Source organism: Sceloporus occidentalis, unplaced genomic scaffold, assembly GCF_023333645.1.
Source record: "Sceloporus occidentalis isolate IW3139 unplaced genomic scaffold, rSceOcc1.0.p SCAF_106, whole genome shotgun sequence".
Taxonomy (NCBI): Eukaryota; Metazoa; Chordata; class Lepidosauria; order Squamata; family Phrynosomatidae; genus Sceloporus; species Sceloporus occidentalis.
This window is the reverse complement of record NW_028317086.1, coordinates 1451065-1470969: the sequence shown is the minus strand read 5'-3', so window position 1 is coordinate 1470969 and position 19905 is coordinate 1451065. Positions and strand designations below refer to the sequence as shown.

Genomic DNA, 19905 nt, shown 5'->3' with positions numbered 1-19905 from the left:
CTAATATTGTAGTAGATGTGCATTTATACGGTTTTAAAAAGAATGTTCAGAACACTGAGTATAAAATGCTGCAACAAGGATTGAAAAACAATTGCTGGGAGACAAGGAAAAACACAGGGTGCCCAGATAATGCTATGGCAAATCTTAATTGCCAGAAGTATACCAAAGTATAATAGCATCCTACTTCTTCATCTCCAAAACGTATGTATCAGTTTCAATTCGAATACTATTGATATAGTAAATACTACTACTAATAAGACCCAAAATGTATGAATGTTTATGTGTAAATGAGCGAATGAATATTTGTGAATGAGTATCTGTGAGTGGAGTGGATGATTGAGCATGTGTGTGATAGAATGGATGTGTAAGTGGGGCAAAGATAAAACAGTGAGGCTGTTTGGGGCAAAGATGACACAGGCATGCTGCTTGGGGACAAAGATGGCAAGTCATATGCATCCAATCCGGGTGCTGGGCAAGTCCTATGTGTGCAATATGGTTTCCAGTTTTTCGTGTAATTTATATTATACTAATTTTTCTATTTGGCTGCGTGACTTCCTTTCAGCAAGGAAAAAATGCAACAAAATACAATAAAATGAGGGGTGGGAAATCTGGAACTATTTTAATACACCACAGCGTAGAGTCTTGTGAAACCTTAATAATTAAAAGTGCTTAGTAAAGATATCATTGCAGAGAAATGAATCAAATAGATTTTAGATATGTCACATATAACTAGAATTCTGTGAATGACAAGAAGCTCAGGGGAAACCTGTGAAGTGCAAAGCATGGAAAAAAACCCACAGATGTTTAAGACAGCTGTTGAGTTCCCTCTGCCTTGTGGCGAGATATTGGACTGTGGCGTATTCCTGTAGATGTGAATTTCTTCTGTAAAATGTGTTTTGGATAGAGCTGTGAAATATTCCACGGGAATGTATTTGTTCAAAGTAGTGTGGTGGAATCAGTCTGTGGACTATCCCACTAGATGTGACGATCTCTCTAACAAGTGTGGAAAGAGCTGTGGACTATTCCATAAGATGCAGATTTCTTTGCAAGTGGGGTGGAGAGACATCTTTGTTAAATATTTTACTAGTTGTGAATTTCTTCAGTAAAATGTTTTCTGGATACAGCCGTCTGTAGAATATAATTACTACCCATGTATCTTGCCCACAGAGGTGGCTCTTACAGAGAGAACTGCTTGATTAAGCAGTTTGGGTCTACAAGCATTGGCGTTTCAAAGGATGGAGGGATGAGGCACAGACTTCTTATTACCTTTATAACACCATAATGTATCTTTATAAAAAAGATCAAATGTTCTTTTGTCCGTGTCTGTTTCTATCACTTGTATAACAAGAAAGTGCACCAAACGTATATTAGTCCTCCTAAAAACCTTAAGCCACCTTTGCCTGTTCATATTAGTGAATCCTACCCAAATCCACATTATTTATTGGGTTGTGTTGTGATTTCCTCAAACTACTCACTAGATCAGCCAATATTGTTTCTTGTTTCTTTCTTATCTATCCAATTGCCACCTCCCTTGCAACAATACAGCCAATCCCATGCAAGTTCTGTCTTTCTGCGAATGCATGTATGTTAACATCTTTGAATGCATAAAACATAATATACACTCATATGGTACAATCCAGAAAAACAAGAGAACAAAACAGGAAAAAAAAAGAATTTATTTCTGTTCTCAGAAAAGTTATTAAACGTACATTTTATGATGTACCTATGTTTGACTATTCCAACTTTTTCCCAACATTTTTTCAAACTTTTTTATTTTAGTTTACAAAATGTGTTTTGTTAGCAGAATCTTTGAATCTGCTTTACTACCCCCCTTGCTGCCAGAGGGGCAAAATACAGAATATATATCACAGACTCCTCTGGCTGTAAAGGGGTTTATATCTGGAAAAATGTCCCACCTGTTCCCCTAAAAGCATCCCAAATCTGCCCCAAACCCTGTGCCCGCCCCATCTCCCACCCTTTAGAAAATAAAAATTAAAAAGAAAACTAAAAAGGTGCCCAACTACATTTCTCTAGCATTGCGTTAACTCACAAACGCGTGGTGTCAAAAAGAATAAAATAAAATCACATGTAGGTAGTTTTGTTTTTTTTGTGTTAAAACTAAAGCAAGAAATATGAAAGACATAAAATAGAAATCAGCAACCTATTTCCATGCTAAATGGGTGTGATCTCTGCAACAGGACTTTAAAAAAACAGGTTTTTTTTTTGCTTTTGTTTTTTTTTTTTTTAATAATAAACGTTATTAAACCCAGAACAACTTTTTGGCTGTTTGACATTTTTTCTTTGTTTTTTTTCTTTTTTTTTTCCCATTGTTTTTTTTTCTTTAGAATATACAAGAACATCCAGCATCAAATGTTTATCTCAAATATAACAATCGACGATACACAAGTTATGTGAAACCGCAGTGAATGTTAATAAAGCTGAGCACTTCCCTCTTTGTCCGTCTTCCATCTGTGCGAGTACATGCGATTTTTTGGTATCAAACGTGGATTTGTGACACATCATGTGCGTGCCTTTGGATAACTGCCAGTCAGGAAGATTTATCAGGGCAAGAAATGGCGTCCATGTACGAGATGAAAGGACGGAGTAATGTCCTACTACACAAAATGTGCAATTTAGCTCTGTAATGAGTGATGATTTGGTGGAGGGAAAAGCGGTTTCCAGAGCAATCTCTGAAGGACGGAGTGTCGTTGGGGTAGGTGATGTACAGGTGATATCTTGGATAGAGGTTAAAGCAACCTACATCTGGGGAAAAGAAATAGTTGACAATTGGTACAGAGGAAGGGTCAGCAACATCAGAAGTTTTAAATGCGATCTTGTCTAATGGAGGGTACAATGTTTCAGAGGTTCTGCTGTAAGATCAATGTTTTATATTTCACTTGAGTGAAAGATGTTTGAAATAAGCCCAGATAACTGTGGTGGAACAATGCTGTTGAAGAAACCAATGCCTTTGGATAGAGTGATGTCTTGAGGCTAGGGTCTGAATTTACGATGATCCAGTTGACAAAGCACCAACTCAAACAGTGTGGATCCTCAGAAAGCAAAGTGCTAGGTAGGGCATGTGATGAAATCTAGGAGAGCAATGCACAAACATGACATCTGAAGTTGGAACTCCCAGGAGAAATACAGCCATACATATAATAGCATAACCATCCCTCCACTTCCATATAGCACAACTCAACTATGGAATCAAATGTAGTGTTTCTTCAAGAGAGCCCAGCTTTTCTAGTTGCCAACAGCAAGGGATTGTCAAGATGCTGTGAGAAGTGTAGGTGGGAAATACCAAAGGGAGAAATGTCAAATAACCAAGAGGGTTCATAGGGCACAGGAAGGGGCAGAGTTCAGAGCTACATCTCCAAATGCAATGGAATATCTGGACATATCCAAAGAGTGCAGTCTGCGACAGGAGGAGTAGTTAAAAGACTGGAGAGCTGGATCTTTCCCCAATTTTCACCTCAGCTACTGGTTGGGGGAGCAACAGGAGGCCAACTCATGTAAAAAAATATCATTTGAGGGATTGAATTTACAGTCTATGTTTTCTTTTATTTTTTGTGTGTTTCAATTCGCAGCTTATTTAAAGATGGCTGCTCCCGTGCAAATGGCAGCCACTTTTAAATCACCACTTCTTGATTCGGTAATCTATCCGCAGCAACCTGCCCCTCCCAAATGTTCTCTCTTCTTGTTAAATGCAGGGTGTGAACAAATCAGAATACGTTTGATAACACAGAGTGGAAAATGGTACGGAGAGGTGTGATGATCCTAGATGAAGTATTGGGGAGGCTTTAAGAGCTAATGTCACAAGAGGTCGTTCTGTTTGCTGCATTTCCACAGGGGCCATTTGGAGTAAGAGGGAAAGGGATGGAATCTGGCTTTCAAGAGTGGAGATTCAGGAGCTGCTCAGTTGGAGGTATCGGAGTGGACACTGCCGGGTCCTTCCGTAGGGGAAGTCACAGACGAAGGGGTAGCTGCATCCTGCCACCCCCCATTAGCCTGTAAAAACACAGGGAACAATGTTGAGGGACATCATGTTCAATTAATGCACAGCAAAAAGGATATAACTAGTTTTTACGTAACATGGAAAATGTACTAAAACACTCATCCGAGATAGAAATGCCAGATCTATACACCATATATACTCTGAGCTTATTCTCAATACATTCTCCATGTAAGCTGTGCTGTTTGAACTAAATTGACTGCTTCTTGGCTGCATTGATATATGCAGATATCATAACTAGATACAGTTTATGTTAACAGGTAAAAGTCTGGAGCATTCTCCAGAAATGAGACAATTGGACAAAATAATAGCAATAAAACACATTCTGAGATCAAAGTTGCATTTATAAGAAGCCAGCGATGAACACCAATAAAAGTATATCCACTTGTATATGTTGGGTTCAGCAGAACATTTTTAGACAATATGCCATACAGGTGTCGATGATTTACAAATGAGCATACGGCAATAAATAAGAAAATAAATTTCCTTATGAGAAAATGAATGTAGCAGCTAGTTAGAGGTCTACCTAGTTACTAAGAGTGAACATCTGTCTTGGAAAGGGCAGGTTTTCAGTACATACACCAGTGATAAGCTACCTCCGTTTCCTTTTTTTGGGAAGTGATGAAGTCCTGAAGGGATTAGTCCCATTCCAGATGCTATGGGACAAGCCAATTTGATTAGATGCCCCATATCTATAGCGAGGAGCTAAAGCAATCAAAGTACCATGCTTTCTCCTTGGTCCTCCACTGTTTCACGGGTTCCCCATACCAGTCATGTCCAAGCTGCATGAAATATGTGACCCTGGATTTATGCTACAGAATACTGATTCAAGGACACTGTCTGGAGTTTTGGATCCACCTCTGAGTTGAACCTGGCAGCATCTCATTTCTCAGCCTATCATTTTATGGAGGTCATTCTTTGTAATGACAATGGCCTGGTCTTGTCCCTTCCTCATGCTTCCCATTTGTTTCACATCTGTAATTGCCATGTCACCAGATATTTATTTTTCTGTTCTGCTTCAGTTTAATAGCAGAAATGACTCACAATGTTACGTGGGGTAATTACAAACACATAGTGTGAGCAGGGGGATGCAGGATAGAAAGTAAAGACTTTTATTTTCATAGTAAGTTATTTTGCACCTGTGATTTATAATTAATGTCCAAAGAGTAGCAACTTATATCTTATATCATCAAATGCCACAAAGGAAAGGCATCTTTCCCAAAGCACTAGATCAAAAAAGCAGTATGTCTCGCACCTTACCTTACATCTTATAAAAAGTTCAAACCATAAGGTAATGGAATTTCTATAGAATTTTTTAGCATCATTCAAATAGTCATATGTGGTCTAGGGGTTTTATAATATAAGTTTTATGTGTCAAGCTTCTACTCTTTTTAGTGGAATCTCAATGCCCCCCCCCCCATCTTCCTGCTCCTTGGCTTGCGGGACATACATTTGACTAAATGCACGTATAGAACGTACTCACCACCAGCGATGGCTCCAGGGGAATATTCTGACAAGGACAGGTGTGCTGCAGCTCTGGAGCCACAGGAGCTTTTTAGTAGACTTATGTATTTTTTGTGTGGAAACTGTAGAATGCAAATTAAAGTACTTACCAAGTACTTTAATATGCATTCTTTGTTGGTGGCACAATATGGACAATAGGCGATCCCTTTAAAAAGTCAATGTGAACTTCATTTGAAGCAATAAATTGCTTTCACAATTGTAAAATACACCTCTATAATAAATATTGTCCACAGGAAGCAAACAATGTAACATACAAATATATACTTAAATGAATGTATTAACATTAAGAATATATATATATATATATAGAGAGAGAGAGAGAGAGAGAGAGAGAGAGAGAGAAAACACATAAAAAAAGTATTTAGAAAGGTTTGCTACATGATTGTGCACACAAGTGTGTTATATATATATATATATATATATACACACACACACACACACATTATATATATATACACATACATACATACAGTATATAAAAACTCCATCCTACCTCAAATGTGTTTATAATGGCTGCGTTTCATCGAATGCATTGTATAGAAATTCATAACTATGTACCCCAACGGCTCTCTCGTTCCACAGCTTTGTGTGTTTTCCCTTTGCTTATGTCCGATCTCCCCCTCCTCCCTACACTGTCACGGCCTTTGGATGGCGGATGGGTGATCTGAGAAATGTATTTGGATTGCTGTCCCAAATCTGCAGCCGCTCTTCCTGTGTCTGTCTTATTGATTTCACTTCATACGACACGGCTTGTCGCTATGAATTTACATGTCATTCCCAGCCGCGAGCACTGCCAGGAATACGTGTTCATCTCTATCCCCCTCCAAACAAACACACAAAATGCATCTGTGTGTCTCTGTACGTGAGTATATTTAAAGGTGTAGCAGGCATTGGACCTTTAAAAACCCATGCCAAATGATTCCGCAAGCAGGCTTTTTATTAGTATATATATATAGATAGATATATATGTATCTCGGAACATATGATTGTGAATCTTCCTAAAACAATACACACCTAAGGTATGGAGATTTACTATTTAGGGGGAAATTTATGCCCAGGTTTAAGCATGAAGATTTTGAATATATGAAGACATTGCACTCTTTAAATTTGCTGATATGCTTGTCCAGAAATAACAGGATTAAAACAGGCTGATTCCACGCTCGTTCTGCTGTGGCCATGCTATGTGTCACCTGTTTGGCTGTTTGCCTCGGCTGACTGTAAGTGGCCGCAGGTGCCACAAGGAAGCTGATTGTGTGTGACAGGCCTTGGCTCCAGCTGCCCGCGCTGAACATTATTTGTGGACAAAGCGCTGGCCGCTGGCGTCACCGGCACTGAGAAATAGGTGACCGTGAAAGGGAGAGGAGAGTGTGCAATGTGGCAGTAAGGGCCCTGTGGACTTGAAATAATTGGGGGGAGAAGAAACAAGAGGATTCTTTGCTTACACTGATGCCCTGCGGACTGTACATCTGATTCGCTGTCAGAGTCTCACTGTATCCGCCTGTCTGACTGATAACATGGCGAAGGGTATCCACCTGTAAGACAGGAAAAGTCCAGTGTGGTTAAAGGGGAACTGCAGTCACAGAACACTCAAATACTCAACTCACAAAAAAAGTGCTGACAGAGAAAGCAGACAGAGCAAAAAACAGAAAAAGAGACAGTGACACTTGAGAAAAGATTAGAGAATTAGAGAGGGCAGTGGCGGACAAAGAGAGAGAGAGGATATCAACAATGAATACAGGCAAAAGGAAAAAATGGAATAAGGAAAACAGAGGAAAAAGGGAAACACAAAGACATAATTTTAGTTCTAAGGTCTAATCGGACCTGCAAGCTACAGAAAGATTGAGACTTGGTGGAGGCCTAGTAAGGATAGAATAAAAAGTAAACGAATGAGATATTCACCACAGAAAGGGGGCAGAACACGGTTTGGTTATCAAAAAATAGGGAGAAGGGGCACCGATACGAAACACTAAAAAGCAATGTCAGGGAAATGAATACATTTGATAATACAATGTGGAGATGAGTTTAACCATTCGCTGCACAAATCATTTATTCATTCATCAACAACCCGACTCTATGGAGAGGAAGAAAATCTACTAATAAAGGTCTATTTGCACGTCATTGCAGAATATGAGGGTAAATATGAGTAAATAGCACTAATAATAAAGTAGGGAGTTAACTTCCACAGATTTTTTAATAAACCTTCCTGAGGTGGGGTTTAGTAAAAATACCCACAATGGCTTGAAATGGTCTGCAAGATCTTCAGCTAGAACTAGTCATTACCTTGATATGTGGTTAGCATGAAATTGTTTTTACTATGGACCAACATGTGAAATTCTGTGAAAAGACCCGCAACACTCGGATTTACATATTATGTTATCATGTATATGATCTTGGGTTTTCCCAAATAGCTACATTAGTTATACTATATATTTTTTTAGTTTGAATAACATGTATTTTATATAACTTAAATATATATTTTTTTTTTATTAATGTACATTAACAACATTCAGACAACCCCCCAAATTATATTCGGATAAGTAATATGAGGTTTTAAAGACCATGGAAAATATGCCAGTTACACTTAATTGGATACAGATTAGGCTCTTAATTTTGTATCCGCATCTCTAAATATAAGCTACGCTTTGCTTCGGTAGCCAATAGAGATGCAGAGCCCTGTGGGTTTGTTCACTCTAGAACCCTCCTGCCAATGTCCACTTTTCTAGTTAGTCCATACTCATTTCCAGGCTTTCTTGTTCTGCTGGTGTGTATGGACCTCTCCATGTGTAACTTATCTGCACTGATTCTTTTAGGCTAAATGCTTATAACTTTCCCGGTAAATAGTCAGCACTCATGTCAATGCGTGCTTTCCTATAACTTGCCAGGAACTGCTATCCACTATGGTAGCGGGTGTCTGTCTTTTTGTATCTTATCTTCCAAACAATATACCTAGGCACACTGCCATCCACCCAATACAGCCGCTGGTCCTCATCTGTACCAGGACTTCTCTATCCATAACTTGTCAACACACAAAGAAAATAAAGAAATATTACTGCACCCTATGCAGGATACACATCTGTATTGGGGGTAATGTACAACATGCATTCAAGGCTGCATATCAGAATTGTATGGTTCAGAATATGGTAGACAACTTATAGTAGTAATGTGGGATGCAATCTTTAGGGATTGCTGTACCATAAGCCCCCCCATTCAACAGACCTTGCTCTGCCTCCATATTTGATAACTGTACATTCACAGGAACATACTAGTTTGGACAGAATGATAGAAATGTGGATCCTGATACTGACAGCGGTTCCAGAACTCAATCAATAACAGGGTTCTGCTATCGTATGCCTCTAACCTGAACGGATTACTGGACAACCATAATTGTCAGTACCATAGTGAAAGAAATCCTTGGTGTGTCTCTGGTGAGCACAGGTTTGCTTCATAAAGCAGTCAGCCAGGTGGATTCAGATATAGTTAGGGAAATCTCTAAAACATTGACGTCTCCAACTCTACCACCTCAAACAGTGCTATGCTAGTGCAGTCTTCTCTTGGTAAACCTGCACAGGATTCTGTGTGTGCTACTTCTTTCACACCACCAAATGCTGCCAACGTTTTTCTCCACCCATGGCCACGTGACATCTGATGGTCCCTACCTGTGACTGTACGTTGGCTCCAACCTGGGCACCTTGGTAAGAATCCCCATTGAGAGACTGAACGCTCATGAACAAATCTCCAGAGTTTGACATGTTAAAAGAACTGGAAGAACCTGGAAAGGAAAGAGTGAGGCACCTGTATCAAAGAAAGTAGGAAGCTCCAACCTTGGAGACAGGAGGCCTGGCATGCACAGTTAAAGAAGATGATATACGCAGAAGCAGGAGAAAGGAGAGGTCACAGAAGAGTCAGTAATATTAGTTTATGGGGTTACAAGGCAAACTGAGATAGACAAGGATCCAATAAAGCCATGGAAAGAGAGATCTGTGAGTCAAGGGAGGTTAGATGAGGCTATGTTTAGTATGATAGTATATTTATTCTCAACCGCAGAGGATTTTGTAATTTGTTAGGTTGAAAGATTTGTTCACTGAATTTGCATCAGACCTAATATCATGGGTTCCCAAATTGGTTAAAAAAAACAAAAAAAAAACCTTGGCCAGGTGATTAAGTTATCCGAGACTGATAAACCCAGAAGTCACTTTGTCATGAATATTTAATGTAAACCAACACCCTCAACAGAGTATTCTGCACAGGTCCCCTTTAGTAACAGAGAAACTATATATACAAACTATAAAAAGCTAAAAGACTTATGGTCAAGAAGATAACTAGTCTACAAATCTTAGAGCTTCTTGCTCGTATACCATTTCACACATTGCACTGTCTAGCGCTGCACTCTTATCAGCTATAGTAACCACAGAAGACTCTACTGAAATATTGCTTTCACCTCCACCAAAATATTGTCAGTGATTTTGAATCAGCCATCATCGGAATTTAATGTAAAATATAAATTCTCTAAACAAAGAGTAAGCAAAAAATAATATCACCAATTCATTTTCTAACTCTAAAAAAACAATATTATACCACACATATATGTTCCTGACACAAATAATATCCTCAAAACGTTAAATCTGTAAACACTTCCATAGATGGCCACATACTCTCTGGTGACACAACAGAAGGTACTGTATATCTATTGTAAAGCAGGGGTGGTAACATAGTACTAATAATAATTTATTTTTATGAACAACACTGGAAACAATGTTAGGGATTCCAATTCTTACTATAAGTACAAATCAGTACAAATGACAGAAAGACCTCTATTATGTTGTACAATCTACTGGATTGGGTCACCTATGACCGGCGGCTTTTATCTCTCATAGTCTAACTTGTTTCTGTTATTTAAGCTTGCCTATATTTTATCAATTAAAACAAAAGACAAATCGGCTCAAAATCATACCTACCCAAGTTAACAGGTTGTAATCATCAGAACTACATTCTACTTCTACTTCATAGTAAACCCACTAAAGGAAAAAATACTATAGAGCTTTCTCATCAACTTGAAACTGTAGCTGCATTGGATAACATAGGCGCTCAATATAGCTACTCTCGGAACAAAGTGTCCAGGACAAAAACAAAAGGGGTACGATACAACTCACTCAAAAAATATTAGCTTCTAATTCCGATCGGAACATAAAATATATGTTTAGTAGCACCGTTTATCTGCCAGTCACAGTTTTTACATATTACACCAGTTCTTATATTCATTGACCAAAGTGATCTGTAAAATATGAATTATCATACTTCTGGCTTGATGTGTTGTTAGTTCCCCTCTTATTTGAATATGGGAAGTCCCCCCAGTCTGTCACTCTAAACCAGACTACAGTTCAAGTCACTCAATTATTGTTGTCATTGCATACGTCTCATTTTTGGAGGCAAAAAGGTAATTTGCAGTAGACAAACTCAAAAGGTGATGGACTCATAGATCACTCATAGTCTCGTAGAGAAAAAGTATCCATTATTCCAGGCTTATTCCAGGCTTGGCCTCGGCTATCTCACATTCCTTGTATTTTATTTTATTAATGGGCACTATTTATTACTTTCTTCCTGATTTTTTGCGAGGAAGAATATGACTTGGTTGTGTGTAGACACTACTACACGGCAGGAAGTATGTTGAAATACCAAATCACCCATAAGGTCATGTATTGTATATGAATAAGTAAATACAAAGAAAAAACAAACAGAGCATATGTGGCAAATCAATGCTAAGCCCTATTATGGGGCAGAAGCTTCATTTTTTAACAATTTAAACACACGTTTTAATAATAATAATAATAATAATAATTTTCGTTTAAGAGTGTTCAAACTTTTTTCCATTAAAATCTGAGCTGGTGAATACAGAAAAAAGTTACATTCCAAGTACAGTGATCAGTGTGTTGAGACAGAAGAATTAAAGTTTCCTACCCCGAGAACCTAAATATCTCTCAATCTCAAGAATTAAAGAAAATTGTGCTCTTGCTTTCTTACAAATCAGCATCATCCTAGCACCAAGCCCGCAACATGGACTGACATACATGGATGGATTATGTTAAACGAGCATCCAGAATGATAAATACCAACAATGGAGACGACGATAGAGTCACAAAACTGAAGAAGACCAAAGTCACGTGCACGTGTCCCTGTGGACCATGCATACTAACCGAGGTTCTGTGGTGAGAGGAACTGCATTTTGTTTTGAGGTTGAACAGCCCCGCGTTCCGTCTGTTTGCTTCCTGGATGAAACACAACACAAAACCAGCAATTTCAAGGATATCAACCCTGGCCTTGTCACTGCAAGGGGAAGCATTTATCTACAGGGTTAGCAAGCAAAATGAACAGCCTGAGTCTCAATGACTAAATGGCTTCCTGAATAGCAGGTGATCTGTAGACATTTATCATTAGGGCAATTTGAGGGTCATGGATTTTACTTCTTTAAACAATCTTATATTATTTAGATGTGTATACTTACTTATTACCAATACTGATATGCTAAATCTTAAGTAGCCAAATATTTTCATATTTATATTAAAAATTTTGGCCTAGGGGAAACATTTGTATCTTTTGATCACTTTGTGGCCAAATATGTTATTTTTGGGACATCAACATTATGTGCATATATTATTATTATTATTCAGACAACTTTCAGTCTTCCACCAACAAGCAAGAGCATCATAGACACACAGAAATCAATATGTTGCATTTTTCACCAGTCATTTTGCAAATTCACAAAAATGGAAAATGTAGGAAAAAAAATAACAAAATAATTGACACTGAATACAGGAATTAACATTGAGGGATGACTAATGTCCCTTGAAGGTTGTTTTATTTTATTCCACCACCAGAATTCATAGAGGAATCATCTCAGAATTCATAGTGGATTTCAAAAAGACACTAAACTGGAATATTGATTTAAGTGATGATGATAGCGAGTAGCAGTGATGCAGTCTAACAGTGTGGGTTTCAGATATCACGGCATATAGGTTTACATGGATCCGTGTCATCATCTACCCGTGCTAATGAAAAGGGCAAAAATGATCTTGTGTAGAGATCCTGTTGGTGGTACTCGATGAAAGACATAAAAAAAACACTGGGTACCCACAAAAAAAAAAAGGGAAAAATGGCTTAAAAATAAATAGGGATTTCACAGTTAGCAGTAGGGCATGAATTGTCCAGTTATACAAGTTCAAAAGTATTTAAAATGGAAATTGACTTAGATTTGTACCAAGGCATACAGATACCGTATGTGTTACATGGGGAATAAATCTGGAAAAGTAACTGGCACACCTTTATCTCCTATACTACTACCTACATTGTACAGCAATAAAAAAGAGATTCCTGCAGTTCCACTTTCCCCAACTTACAAACATGGTTGTGAATGTTCCTGTTTGTCTACCTCTGGGAATCAAAACCTACCAGACCAGATGGATGCACAGAATAAGCAAGCCCGGGGTTATCTTGCATGTGCAATTATGTCTGTGTGTCTTGTGGAAAGATATCATTATACATGCTATATGCTCCCTAGGTCTTATGTATCCACATTTCTCCAGAATTACTATACACAGGACTATGGGACTCCTATGAATGTCAAGTAACATGAGGAAAGAGGTAAACAAAGATGCATAGTTTGCAATTCATTTAGAACAATAATTAATCTTAGTATAGAACACCAGGTTTTAAGTTTATCACGCTTCCTAATCTATTCAGCAAAATAAGCCACATAGTACCTTAATGTTTGTATATGTCTTCTGTCAAAGATCAAGCAAACACTATGAGATTCAATGATTTAAGATTACATAAAATGTACATTTGTATTATATGGAATGCTTAAGCATCTGGCGCCTTGTAACGACATGTGCACCACTATATCATAAATCTACACCCAATGTAATAAACAATCTTGCTGTCTAAACAACTTCCTTCTACTATTTGATGGTAGCGTTATCACTAGTGATGTCACGCTAACAGGCCTGTAATACCCAGGCTGCGATCTTATTCCCTTTTCAAATAATGGCAGCACATCTGTGTTCTACCAGTCTTACAGTGCCGGGGGTGAAGATGATTGGCTACTAATAATTATGCTCTCAAATCCTGCAGTGTACGCCATCTGGACCAAGTGATTTATTTACATCCATTTTATTCAGTTGTCCTTGGAAATTTAGAGTTGGCTAGTTAATGGTTACAGTAAATCCAGTGATTAATATAACAAACAAAAATGATGTATTATTTTGAGTTACATACAGAGAAATATGATCCATTGTAAATAAGGGTGTTGCTGTACATACTACAAAATGAAGCAGAACTCGAAGATACAATGGCTGCTCCTCTGGTACAAAGCATACGTTGGTAGTACAAACCACTATGTTAATATAATCCCAGCAAAGGGACACTGCTGTTTGGTTATTTTAGCTGGTAATTTGCATATGTATGGCTGGCCATATGATATTGCAAGGCCATTACATGATGCAACCTCTAATTATGTGATCACCAACCCCCAAAATGCCATGTAATTTTTGAATTATTTATTTAATGTGACTTATGAAGAATGAACCCCCCTCTTCAATTTCTTGATTGATACAGGCATTCATTAATTAATCTCATTCACCTCCTCCCCCTGCAGACTCTACTGAAAGCATGGAACATACCTCAGTATGCTTCCTGTACAAGTTCAGTGGAACGCCCATTCTAATCAAGATGAGTAGCAGCAACCAATCATTTACAGGTTGTGAGAACATGGACCTCAATGGTCATGTGACAGATGTTTACATATGAATGCTTCCTGCTTTGAGTGGAGGCAAGTGGCAAGTGAGCAGGGCAATGCGATGAAGTCTTAACTCTAATAACTAAAGAACACATGCTCCAATATGTATCCAGTGCATGAAAAAAAGGCCGAAACGTGCATTCACAATAAAAATACAATTTTGGGAACTACACCGCTTCTAGAACTAAAATACAAATTTTGGCATATTTTGTATTTTTATTCAAATTTTATGTACAGTCTTTACTGTACATTTACTACTATGTGAGGGACTCTCTCATACCTAGAGAAATACCACCGACAAATGCAGAAAAAACACAACACGTAGAAACAACTTGAATTTTCACTGTAGTCAAAAGTATTCCACTACTTCAGACTCAAGCACCGATTTCTAATTTCACAACCAACAGAACATAATATGTGGACAAATTGCAGCCAGAACACAAGGATTTGTAATTTCACATGTGGATGAAAATAGCTATCCAAAGACAAGGGACTCAAAAAAAACAAAAACATTCTTCGAATGTTCTGTTAAGTTCTATAAATGTCTAAAATAATGCTATAAAACAGATTGTCACAATATTTTTATTTTGGTATATTTCTAAATAAGTCTGCTTTTAGCTTGGTCTAGTATGGAACAATCCATCGTCAACCTTCCAAATCTAGCATGAATTTTAATGTAATTTTTTGTATTTGAGAAGACTTAGCCTGCTATTTTGTTACAGAGGTATTTCATTAAATTAAATTTATTTGGGCTTACTGTTACTTCAGTGAATTATCATTCACAGCTATAATAAAACCATCCACTGGTGCTTTTCATTAAAAACAAAACTGTATTAAACAATTAATTAGACATTGATCAATTAGCCACATTAAAGACACTACTGAACACTTAACAATCCTAACAAGGATGTTTTTGATATGTTGCAAGTTCAGACGCTTTCTTGTTGGGTAGGGGTTGTATGGCTAAAGCTGATCATGCAACATCCTTAAGTAACATGGAAGACATTACTTTCGCGAGCCACTAGTAGGCGGCTACTAAATTTGGTCTCTCGGCAGGAGAAACAAAATACTCCTCCTATGAATTAAAAAAATTTCTCTTAAATATGCTCATGGACAACCTTATTACTGCATACTTTAAGAAGACGTTAAGACATTTTTATGCTTTAGCCTTAGAGTCATAATATGGAGGAGTGATACTTTCAATACTGATACTAACAAGCGCCTCTATATATTCAATATAACATTGCTCTTATGTAATAATTTATCAGGCAATTAATTGTCTCATTTTATATTCTGTACACGAGGGTTTATACATAAGGAGCAACTGTGATGAAAGGAGGAATCAGCACAGACATTCTAGTAAAAGGCCCAATATACACAACAGATAATGCCTAGTATACTGTAATGTTAAAACTCTCTAAAAACTTTCTGGCCTAGTACCTGAGAATATTTTTCTTAGTCTCATGCATTTAGGAAAAAAAACTTTAAATCTTAAAAATTGTTAAGCTTTAGCAACAGCCCAATAATGAATCCTTTCATAACAGACACCAAGGTAAATACTACTTTATAAACTGCAAACCTCAATAAAAACACGTAGAAGACCTTCACCCAGTCCCACGGCAACACTACTTTGTACACTTATATAACGAGGGACGCAACACAATCAGACGATCAATACTGTAGATTATTACAACTTAATCAATACAGTTTTTATTAGGTCACAAACCACAAGCTCACATTCTGCAACATTACATGAACAAAGATTATTTTTTCATTACCTAATACTAAGAACTATAATCTACCTACGCTAGATTTAGCAGCATATTGTACTCTTGAATTGGAAAAGGCGATGCTATAAAAAACCAGAAAATCAAACTATATATGTTGTTATATATAATTATTTGTAGGCCATATTTAAAGATGGAGTGGGACGAGTGCTTACGTGACAATCAGCAACTTAATAATATGGGAAACACATCTTAATAGGGAAGATTAATTAAATAGATCCAGAGAACAGGATGCATGTTTACTATGGGATCAGCAAAGATTTGTGTCTGTAACAAAGTAATTGCTTATTTTAAAACAACAAAACTAATTTTATTAAACTGTAAAGTGTAGGATTAACAAACATGACTCATCTGATTTCATCACAGCGGTAGAGTTATCATCCTATTTTCTCCTCCACCAGTCACCGTCATTCTAGAAGACTGTCTATCCCACTTATCACATTTTTATTTGATCTTGTTCTGATCAGCACCACGGTTTTATAGACTTAGTCTGTGCTCTTGAGAAAGGCTGGTTTCCTTTAACTCAGCTTTTACAGAGATCATTAGCCAAAGGGTTTCAACAAGTAATCAAACATCTTCTAGCGTCGTATTTTCTTGACCCAAGCCTATAGGGCAGGTCCACCATGTCATCAACAGAGGAAAAAAAAAGTATGTTTCCCTTTAAATGTCGGGTATCACAAGTAAGCCTGACTCCAACCCCACTGCTTCCCGTTTCTAATTTACTTTTAGTGAATGTCTCTCTATAAAGGAGGTGTGAATTGGATTGGATTATTTTTTTTTGCAAGAAACCCAATTGCCACATGATAAGAACGTAGGACCTGATCTGTTGTTGCCATCGAAAGGGTAACATAATTTTCAAAATGTCTGTGTTTTTACATATTTAAACCTTCAAAGGAAAGAAAGAAAATGTGCAGCTTCTAGTTTACCAGACTTATTGTACGTAAGATTTTTATTCCCAAATACATCCAGATTTAAGGATAAAGTCTATAATAGGGGGCCAGTATGTTTCACTGAAAGACCTTTTTATTTGCCTAGAAATCGTTCAGGGCACTGGCCAAGACCGTTTTCCAGAGATTCTTTTTTAAAACAAATACAAAAAAATCCCTTAAAATCACAGTTAGCAAAGCAATACGAATTAATTTAAAAAAACTAACAGTAACCGCCAAGATAATATCATCTGAGTATGGTGGGAATCTAATCTGAAAAAACAAGCAAGGTAAAGCAAAGAAAAGACAAACAAAAAGCTAAAATAATACAGAGAAAGACAAAGAGGACGAGGACCAGAGAGACGGACAAGGGAGTACAAGAAGGATGGGTACTGGTAAGAGATGGAAGAGGGAAGAAAAGTTGAGATGTAGGAGAAAACAGAGCGTATCAAAGAAGGCTTGGAGGTAAAATGACAAACAAAAAACTGCAACAACCAAAAGAAAACAAAAAAACATAAACTAACCAGCAGAACTGGGAGTTGAGGGCGAATTGGCTTGACTTCCGTGAACTGACACATTGGTAGCAGTCACAGCTGTTTTGGCAGCATAAATATTGGCTTCCTCTTGAAATTTACCTATGTTCTTCTTGTAGCGGATTCGTTTATTTCCAAACCAGTTTGATACCTGTGGTGATATAAGGTTTGTAGAGTTATTCCAACATAATTAAGAGTGAAACAATCCAAAGGAACCTGTGTATGTTGTGAAGATTCAAATGCTACGGCAAGAGGATGTTACAACACTAATGCAGTTAACCAAGAAGTGGTGGTAACAGAAAACGACTTTGTGGCCCACGGGCATTCATTATTTCAGCGACTTTCACATTTTATTGTTTAGGTAAAAGCAAATGTTTTTTTAATTTTAATTTAATTGTGCGCATTTATAGAAAATGTCCTAACCATTGCTAGTGTCTAAAAAGGTGCCCTCAGACAACTTCAAATACTAGGTCCCCAGGCGACATCCTAGAATGTAGACATGGTTTTCTCGAAGTGGGGCATATTACGATAATCAATGGAAGATTAATAAAAAGTAAACAAGTGGAGTGTAAGATTAACTCAGTTTTGCTAAAAGAGAGCGAGCCCTCCAATCTCTCCCTCATTCCAACCAATTTGGCCAACATTCTTCCTGAAATCGGAAGTGATGCACGGTGAAACCATCGAAGGAAGTAACTTATTCAGGGGCTTAACCACATACATGAACCTTTGATGTGACTTGGGGATGCAGTAAACATTACATGACAGCGCTGACACAAAGTAGAACTAGAGACAGAGCTCCATATTATTCTTGGCTATAGATAACTGTACAGAAGCTGTGTTTTGTGCTTAGAGGTGGCTTTGTCTGGAATGTATGTACAAACAATGTATTGGTTGGAGTGAGTTGCCTGGGTTGTCAGATTTTTAAATTTTGCTCAAGAACGAGGCAAATTAAGCACAAAGAACTCCAGACCTCAACGATAAGCATACGCATGGGGAATTCAATACACTATTAGAGAACGGATGAGCCTACTGCTTGTGTTCTAGATGTATATTTAAATTGTAGTTGGCTAATATGTTATATTTACTTATATAATACACCCATGCCATAGACAAAGGGAGCTCCTAGGTACTGGTATTAACGTCCTTTCCATGCCTTGGTTGTCCTAAAATAAAGGAGACACAACCTCAGTCCTCACCATACACCAAACAGGGCTTGTTCATGCCCTGGGTCTGTGTCACCTTTTTCCCATGGAGAATTTATAAGCTGGAGGCAGTTAAACCCCCAAAAATAGAAAGTGGCTGAAGGCTGGAATGATGTTATAAATAGAGTTTAGTTTGGGGTCAATGTGCTACCTCATTTGTGCAATACATACTATGAGAACTTTCATAAAACACAGAAACTTCAGAGAAATTTCCCAGCCTTGATAGCTGTGCAGTGTTGAGCACACTGATCAGTTATATATTCCATGAATACTGCAGCCTAGCGTACATCTGAATCCTGAAAGTAGCATTTGGTACATAAGCAACCAATTGGAGGTAAAAATGTGTAAAAACAAATGCATGTCCCACAGAACTGGTATACACCGAGCCTAAGGATTACATAAGAACCACAGCAGATTTTGCTTGTAATGTATGATGTCACATTTGGGACCTTCTTCTTTTGTAAACGCATTTTTAAAATGTGCTCTATAGCTTTGAGGCAACTGTTTTTTAAGGTGAACTTGCAGTGCTCTTGCATCTGCATTATCGCCACAGCACTGGTGGGGAAAATAGCATTTTGGCTCCTTGATGGAGATATGTTTAAGATTTGGCATGAGAAACTTGGCCAACCTGCCCGTTACCTGTGACACTGTGATACCACACTTCTTGGCTAGCTCCTCTTTGGCCTCCTCACTGGGGTATGGGTTGCTGAGGTGGGAATAAAAATACTCGTTCAAAATTTCTGTAGCTTGCTTGTTGAAGTTTCTTCTCTTCCGTCTGCAACAAAAGATCAGCATGAGTCCTGAGAACACACAGGAGTCTATACACGCGGCTTTAGTAAACAGTGAACTGGTAGGCGAGATGAAACATCATAAATGGCCAAGATATCCTGTAGCTAAAAAAATACTGAAATCCATTGAAAGACAATTTACTGATTTATCTATGCATTTTCTTACAATACATACTTATACATAATAAAGTCAGCTCAAATGTTTCATCTTACCTAAAAACTCATATTGCTGAATACACCCAATTAAGTAGCGGATGGGGTATGGTGCATGTAAGTGATATTTAGTGTTGACTGAAAGGAGTGCATGTTGAAGCAATAAGGGCTCACACACACTTTCAGAACTAG

The 19905-nt window shown here is 37.7% G+C and overlaps 1 protein-coding gene across 4 annotated transcripts in view; it reads right to left on the bottom strand.

Moving 5' to 3' along the window:
- Positions 1-3915: 3915 nt before the first annotated feature.
- Positions 3916-19905, bottom strand: part of LOC149283318 (pre-B-cell leukemia transcription factor 1-like) — a 76673-nt gene continuing 60683 nt past the window's right edge. For 2 of the 4 annotated variants that reach the window (XM_089497661.1, XM_089497662.1), the window contains 5 exons: positions 19412-19547; positions 17562-17721; positions 9193-9305; positions 6979-7068; positions 3916-4008 (listed from right to left, as the gene is read on the bottom strand). In XM_089497661.1, the coding sequence (XP_089353787.1) occupies positions 3916-4008; positions 6979-7068; positions 9193-9305; positions 17562-17721; positions 19412-19547 (592 nt within the window). The remainder of the gene's footprint in view (positions 4009-6978; positions 7069-9192; positions 9306-17561; positions 17722-19411; positions 19548-19905) is intronic. The other 2 variants (XM_089497663.1, XM_089497664.1) reach the window with 1 other exon arrangement.